Below are 7,583 nucleotides of genomic sequence, written 5' to 3' on the forward strand. Positions count from 1 at the left end.
TGGCTTTTATGCACCCTTATGCACACCTTCCCTTGCATTTTTATGTATCTTTCCTTTTTATGTATTGTTCCTACTATATTGTTTTATGTCGCTTTTATCTGTATTGCTTTTATTAATCGTTAGACACTACTGTAAAGCACTTTGGGGGCCTTTTGGGTTCTGTAATGGGCTCTATAAATAAGCATTGATTGATTGATTGATTGATTGAAAAATATTATTGGGATAAAGAATTTTTGTTTTTCTTACAGAGGGTATTGATGATTAAAGACACTGAAATTAAATGAAATTTTTAAAATAAAATCATTAGTTCAACATGTAACACATTTTACAATATGCATCTTATCTTGTGATAAAGCTTTCATTTAAAAAAATGTTGCAAAGGTTTCTGAACTTGCATATTTTTTTAATTTCTTTTTTTTTTTTTTTTTTACAATTTTCAAATTTGGAAAAAATGTTTTGTTTTTTTTTTAGATTTAGAAAAATTCAAAATGTTTTGAATTTCTGAAGTTTTTGCAAGTTTTGCAAATTTTTTGAATTTCAGTATTTCTATGCTAGAAATTTCGTATTTCAAAATTTCTGAAGAATTTGTTGACAATTCTTTTTTTTGCGAATTCATGACATTGCAAATTTTCTTTTTTTCTTGTATTTGCAAATTTATTAAAAATAAAAAAACTAATATGTCACGTACAAATTTATCAACACAAAAACTTCTCATTTAGTAAAAAATATTAATACAGTTTTACTAAGAAAACAATTTTATACACTTTTTCGTCTTTGTTGTGAAGATAAGGTAGATTTTGTAGCTCTCTAATGACTTTGATCCAGGTGAGTTGAGGCAAAATGGCTCTTATCAAAGTAAAGGTAGCAGACTCCTGATCTTGAGAAACCCACAAAACAAGGGGGCTCAGTGGGCAGCAGGAAGACTTTAAGTTAGTGACAAGGAGACAATAAAGGAGAGGGAAGGACAGTGTGTCAGCTACAGTCCAGCCCAACAGCTGCATAACCAGGAGCTGGTCCAAGTCTGAACCTTTTATAGAGGACTCTACAAATGTAGAGGTAGTCTGCCTCTGGTGTCCTGACTAGTGAATAAATCCAAGGCTTGACTCCCTCTGCTACCCCGAGAGGCTTAAAGCAAAAGTAAAAAGCAAAGTGTAGTGTTGGTAAGATGTAACTAGGCACTGTGTTTCCTTAAAAACGGAGGTTTGTAGAGATCTGCTCTGATCTGCCGGCTGCCAGTATTCACATCGTGTGTCCTACATTAGATCATCATTGTTATTTACCTACTCTCTTCCTTTTCTTTTTGCTTAAATAATAAGTGTACGGGGAATATTGTTGTTGTTGTTACTTTACTCATTGCTGTCCCCATAAGTCATGGTTGTTGTTTTTTTTACCGGGACAGGAGAAAGAGCAGCATCCTAATAAGTGACAGTGGGGTGAAAGCTTTAAATCAAGCTGCTCTTCTCTTCCTGTAAAAACGCTGAAGTGTGTTGGCTCTAACGGAACAAACTGTAGTGATGGTTTCACTTTGCTATCTGCTCTAATGTGATGATAACAGACAAAGTCACACACGCTGTTTATCAGAAGGGGGAAACGTTATGTAATGCACTATATGACCTGGTCACACTCACACGCGCACTCACACGTACACATGCGCCTCCTTGTTTAGGCTACTAGTTTCCCACTCAGAGCCATAGACCAAGCAGGGAAAGGTTTCTGGAATCCAATTCGCTGGATGCTCCCACCCTGCTCTCTGATTGGCCAAGGAGGTTGATTAAGTAAGAAAGCAGCGTGTACAGCTGCATACTGCCATCATCTGAGAGAGTCTGTTTGTACTATCAGTGACTCTAGCTTTCTTCGCCCTATGCCGTTACACCACACTGGTTTTTAGGTTTTGTAGTATGATAAACTAAGTTAGAGAGGATGTCGAGTAAAATGAAGTTTGTTCGGTCTCTCCTGAAGACCGCAGCGCTGGCTAACGTGCCCAAACACATCGATTATTTCTCCAAGTTCTCCCCCTCTCCACTCTCCATGAAGCAGTTCTTGGACTTCGGTGAGTGTGACTCGGTGTTCGTCTCTGTGGTCACATCGTTTTGTCTAATTTCTGTCACGTTTGTACAAGGTCAGGGCATTCCTTCTGTTCACTGGTATTTTCTACGTGTTTTGTTTAGTTGACTGTTGTCCTAGAGGTAACTTCTAAAAGTGACAGGAGTAACATGGACTAAAGCAGACTCAATCATTGTATCTGTAGAGCCCCTAAAATGAACCTGCATTGTGCGCTGATGCATCGTTCCTCATGGCGCTGAGACTAAAACAGTCCAGCTGATTATTTATTGATTTATTTATTTATTTATTTATTTATTTATTTGTTATCATATTATTATTATTATTATTAACGATGATAACAACAACAATAACAACAACAACAATAATAATAATAATAATAGATTTATTTTATTTTAGTTTTCTTTTTTCTTTTTTGTTTAGGTGATGAATGGTTCACTTGCATCACCCCTTTTGTCTGGTTTGCATTTTTGAATTCATGTTGCTATTTGGTATAAGTAGGACCTAATAAGTATGATAACTAAACTTGTTTTTTGTACAGGAAGTTTAATTGTTTTTTCTATATTAGTTGTTTGTTAGTGTTATTGAACTTAAATAAGCTGGGTTTTGTTTGTTTGTTTTTTTTTTCACTAAAATTGGATCTGAGAGTCAGAAAAGTAATGTTCATGTGGACGCCTGGTCTTAAGAGGTTTAAGAAAGCAGCTATCAGGCTACTCATACAGACCTGACTCATACAGAGAGATCTCAATAAACATGTAGGGTCCTGTAGTGTGTTGTTAACGTTGCTGCTGACACTTTCTCCTGCCCTTGTCTGTGTTGCTGAGAGCAAAGCATGACAGTGTTCTCAGTTCCTGTAAAACAGCAAGCCTCATCATTAAACTAACTAATGCTCCTATAATGTCAACCTGTGGCATGTGGCTTGTAGTGGGAGTGATTGACATGCCCAGAGGCATTATGTTTTTGGTTGCGGTTACATAAGTCTGTCTGACCCTCCCATTCTTGTAAACCTGATATCTTTGGAGCGCTTTCAGGTCATGGCTCCCAATCTGCCAGTGTTGTTCTGGTAAACAACATATGTCAGTCAAACCAGGAGAGACCTTTTTATTACTCCAAGCAGAAAGTCAAAGATCAAGTTTTTAGATGTTAATGCTCAACAACCAAATAACACACACACACACACACACACACACACACACACACACACACACACACACACACACACACACACACGCGCGCGCGCGCACACACGCACACACACCGAACACACACACTAAAACTCAGTAATGTGTAATTACAAGTGATTAAACCCTTTTAAAAATGTAAAAATCAATGAGTCAGAAGTTGTATTGTTCAGCTCTGTAGCTCAAAGGGAGACTGTTATTACATCTGCTTTATCATTTTTTTATCATAATTTTTTTATCATGATATTTTATCAGTCTGAGACAATCTGACCATCAACTGTTGATGAGTGAACAGTTTCATGAACTTGTTGACTCAAGCTGACATGAAGCTTCATTATCCGACACTGTGGAGCATACAGACGTGCTCTGCAGAAACCGGAGCAGGGAGGCACCATTCAAACCCTTTGAGCCCCAGTACCAAACCAGTACACTGGGTTTGGTATCAGCTGATGCTGGCCAGATCCAAAAGCAGTATTCATTTAACATGGCCTATTCTTTAATATAAGGAAGAAACTGAGGATTGTGTTTTGGCGACTTCAGAAATTTCTAACTCTGTAACTAGGGATGTTCGAAACCACTTTTTTCAGACTGATACCAGTACGAGTACTCTGTCTGGAGTACTTATTGAGACCACCAGTACTTTTGGTACATAAAGTTTTCATTATTAGTGACTGATCATTTTGAACAAAGAAAGCACAGTCACTCTGGCACTAAGTCTAAAATAAAACACCAACAACTCTCTCAGCCACCGAGCCGCTGTAATGATCCTCCTTCATGCTATTTGAGCTCTGCCTTACTAAAATGCATGACCTATCAGGGTTGGTGAACACAGAAGAGAATAGAACTGAGTTGAATAGATCTGCCCTTTGGATGAGCCCTTACTCACTGTTCTTTTCGAGTCAGAATTGGACCTAGTACCCGATACCCGGATCAGATCCATGCATGCCCAACATGCAGTCTTTGATCGTTGTTGTTGTAGTTGTCATTTATGTTGTTATTCTCAGTGTTATTTGGGTCAGTTAGGTTCAGATATTCCCACCATACAGATAGTTGAAGAGTAACTCTGATGGATATGTCTGTTCTCTGTCTCTTCTTCAGGTTCAACCAATGCCTGTGAGCGCACATCTTTTGCCTTTCTCCGTCAGGAGCTCCCTGTGCGATTATCAAACATCATGAAGGAGATCAACCTGCTGCCAGACCAGCTGCGGGCTACGCCCTCTGTCCAGCTGGTCCAGAGCTGGTGAGACTCATAGATGAGCTGCTGTGTATTTTCTGACTCTGAATGAGTGCCTGAGCTAAAGTATTACTGCTGAAGCTGGTGTTTTAACATGCTGGTAAGAAGCAGAGTGTCTAAGTTGATAAAACTGGATCTAAATTACTCTCAAAGTTAAAATTTTGTTGATTGAGCAAGTTAAAATACTAAAGTCAATCCATGGGGATTACGTAATTCCACTTTCCACAAACTTGCCAGTTTGAAAACAGACCATCTCGATCTCTCTGGCTTGTACAAACACTTCATAACTCCATACAGCTTCCTTTTTTTCTGGAGCAAAACCTCATTTTTTAGAGTTTCTTTCTGTCTCCATGTGATGGCCATGACTGGCTGACGTATATGTTAGTCCAGATCTTATCAGAGATTACTTTGCAGAGTATGTGAGCTGAGGGTTGAGGGGGTGAACTTTGGTCCAGTTACGTCTCTAACCCCCGCCTTTCTCCTTCCTTTTTCCTGCTGCCTGTATGTTTGTGCAGTCACAGAGCCTGGCTTGTTTAGAGCAGCAGCACGGTCGCAGTGTTACAACTCTGCAACAACAGTCACAGTGTTGTTTCTAATAACACTAAAGAAGGTGATAGAGATCAACCCAGGCCAATGAGATGGCATGTTTTAGCAGAGCAGGAACTTAGGATTGTAAAAGATGCATACATGTTTTTAATATTTTGTGACAAAACAGTTTTTGTCACATTCTCTGACTCTGGAGGGCAACATATGACCTGCAGTCCCAGCCATCAGTGTGAGGATGTGCTGTCTATAAGTTCATGTGATAAATGATGAAGAAGTGCTTTGAGAGAACAGAGGTTAGAAATTGTGGCTGACACTCAGTACAGAACCATCTTTGGCTGAGGGGTCCTCTGAACTGTTTATGGAGGCCCCTGATCAAAGCTTTGGCGTTTTAAGATCCAAGCTTTTCAGAGAATGCTGCAGTCAATTCTAGACTGTTTCATCAAGATGAAAGAGATTTACATTGAACAAAAGTGTCTTTTTTTCTTTCTTTCTTTCTTTCTTTCTTTCTTTCTTTCTTTCTTTCTTTCTAAAAACAATCATTTATGTCATCAGTTGTAAAAGCTTGTATGATCCTAACATTCCCTTACACTCACAGCATAAGGGCCACACAGATCACAACATGAACTGGAACCATCAAGGTTCAAAAGAGTGGATTTGTTATCTTCATGAGACACTTGGTCATTTTTTTTTCACGTTTTATTGGAAACAGTGATAATGATAGATACTTGGTTTGACAGCTTTGGCACAAGTCATTGTTAAGTCAAATGCCCTGGGTTTTTAGTGTTGAGTTTTGCTTTCCCCTGTGTTATCAATTTGTATGAATCATGTAACTGGCATCTCATTTCCCCAGTTTACGGTCAGTATCTACCATTCCCATGATTCAGACGGTTTTGAACGTTCAGAAACCTCGGACACCAAAGTAGATTATTTATGTGGCATTGTAATTTGTTTTTACTTTTCATTCATTTCTGTGATGGTCAGTTTTACTTAAAGGAACGCTAATATATAGGCCTGTCGATGTGAGGGGACAAATAGGTCTGTTGTCTGGAGCCTGAGGGGTTGGGGAGGGAGTAATGGTCTTCTGGGTCAACCGAGGAACCTGAGTCCCATTTAAGTTCTTTTCTCCAGACTGCATCAGTGTGCACACACTGCACTGATGAGTGGGTGTGTTCTTCTCTAATCCCTCTCTCCTTCAGTTTTCATGCTTGTGGCATGTTCCCATAATATTACCAGCTTGTAGCAGGGTTTCATATTGGCCTGCCTTGCTAAAGCAACCCTGAGGCAGCAGGCATGCTGACCACTGAGTGACTCTTCTATGTTTTCTCAGGTATATCCAAAGCCTGATGGAGATTTTAGAGTTTCTGGACAAGAGCCCAGACGATCAGGGAGTCCTTGAAACGTGAGTGAAAGGTTGGTTTAAAAACATTAGCAGAGCAAGACAGGTCCAGACCTAACTTCCTTTTCCTTTTCCCCCTCTCCAATCCCAGGTTTGTGGATGTCTTAGAGGCGATCAGAGACCGGCACAATGAGGTGGTCCCCACGATGGCTCAGGGAGTCATTGAGTACAAAGATACCTTTGGTCAGCAGGATGCAGTCACTGACCACAACATCCAATATTTTCTGGATCGCTTTTACACCAGCCGCATCTCCATACGCATGCTCATCAACCAGCACAGTGAGCAGCAACACACGTGCATAGACAGCAAAGCTTTATCTGATGAGGACATTAAAACTGGGAGCAGACTGCCTCAGCCTAGAGCTGATCAACCTGCCATCAGAAAGCACTGATCACATCAATGTCTTGCTCTCACTTCTTTCAGCCCTCGTCTTCTATGGCCACACAAACCCCGCCCATCCTAATTCCATTGGCTGTATCGACTCTATGTGTGACGTGACAGAGGTTGTCAGAGGTAAGAAGAGAAATTGCAGTTTTCAAAAGGTGAAAAGGAAAACAACAATTGGAGAGGATTTGTTTAGCAAGGTTAGCATAATAAACTAGCAGACTGATAGTCTAAGCTTTACCTCACACCAGCTGATGGTTGTCCAACATATCCTGGAGCTTTAAAGCTGTTAGACTTCATGTCAGTCAGTGCTGGAGAATAAAAGCTGCAGGGGAAGAGTGGAGGACTTGCCTTTCTCTCTTTCTTTTCACTTTTTCCTTTTCATTTGTTTTGTATAGACCCATGCTTTTTAAAAGCCCTCAAGCATTTCCAACAAAGCATCACCTACCCACAAAGTTGATGCAATAGCTCACAAATGACGAAAGAGTCAGAATGCTGGACCATTCTGAAGATCAATCCGTGTACTGGTCTTATGTCGGCAAGCACATGTCTGCTTGCTTCCCTCACCAGGTCTCTCCTGCAGCTGCTATGAAGCCCTGATGGTCACACAGAGAAAACAAGTGCTCTAACAATGTGTACAGTCGTTGATCATAGCTGCTTTTTGAAAATTTTGTTATTCTTATTATATACCTAAGTCATCATTTAATTTCAAAATGTAATCAAGTGTCACCATTTTGTCTTATTAAAAACCTACTTTATATTCTGACTTTATGTACCTTA

General features: G+C 39.8%; 1 protein-coding gene across 1 annotated transcript in view; it reads left to right on the top strand.

Annotated features, from left to right (window-relative positions):
• The first annotated feature begins 1,772 nt into the window (after window positions 1-1,772).
• Window positions 1,773-7,583, top strand: part of LOC141810126 (pyruvate dehydrogenase (acetyl-transferring) kinase isozyme 2, mitochondrial-like) — an 11,117-nt gene continuing 5,306 nt past the window's right edge. Inside the window, exons 1-5 of the mRNA XM_074697475.1 lie at window positions 1,773-2,050; window positions 4,341-4,482; window positions 6,350-6,421; window positions 6,510-6,697; window positions 6,843-6,932. Coding sequence (XP_074553576.1) covers window positions 1,921-2,050; window positions 4,341-4,482; window positions 6,350-6,421; window positions 6,510-6,697; window positions 6,843-6,932 — 622 coding nt within the window. The 5' untranslated portion in view covers window positions 1,773-1,920. The remainder of the gene's footprint in view (window positions 2,051-4,340; window positions 4,483-6,349; window positions 6,422-6,509; window positions 6,698-6,842; window positions 6,933-7,583) is intronic.

The sequence above is a fragment of the Halichoeres trimaculatus genome, unplaced genomic scaffold, assembly GCF_033239565.1.
Source record: "Halichoeres trimaculatus isolate MK-OKI-2021-1 unplaced genomic scaffold, fHalTri1.1 fHalTri1_scaffold_20, whole genome shotgun sequence".
Taxonomy (NCBI): Eukaryota; Metazoa; Chordata; class Actinopteri; order Labriformes; family Labridae; genus Halichoeres; species Halichoeres trimaculatus.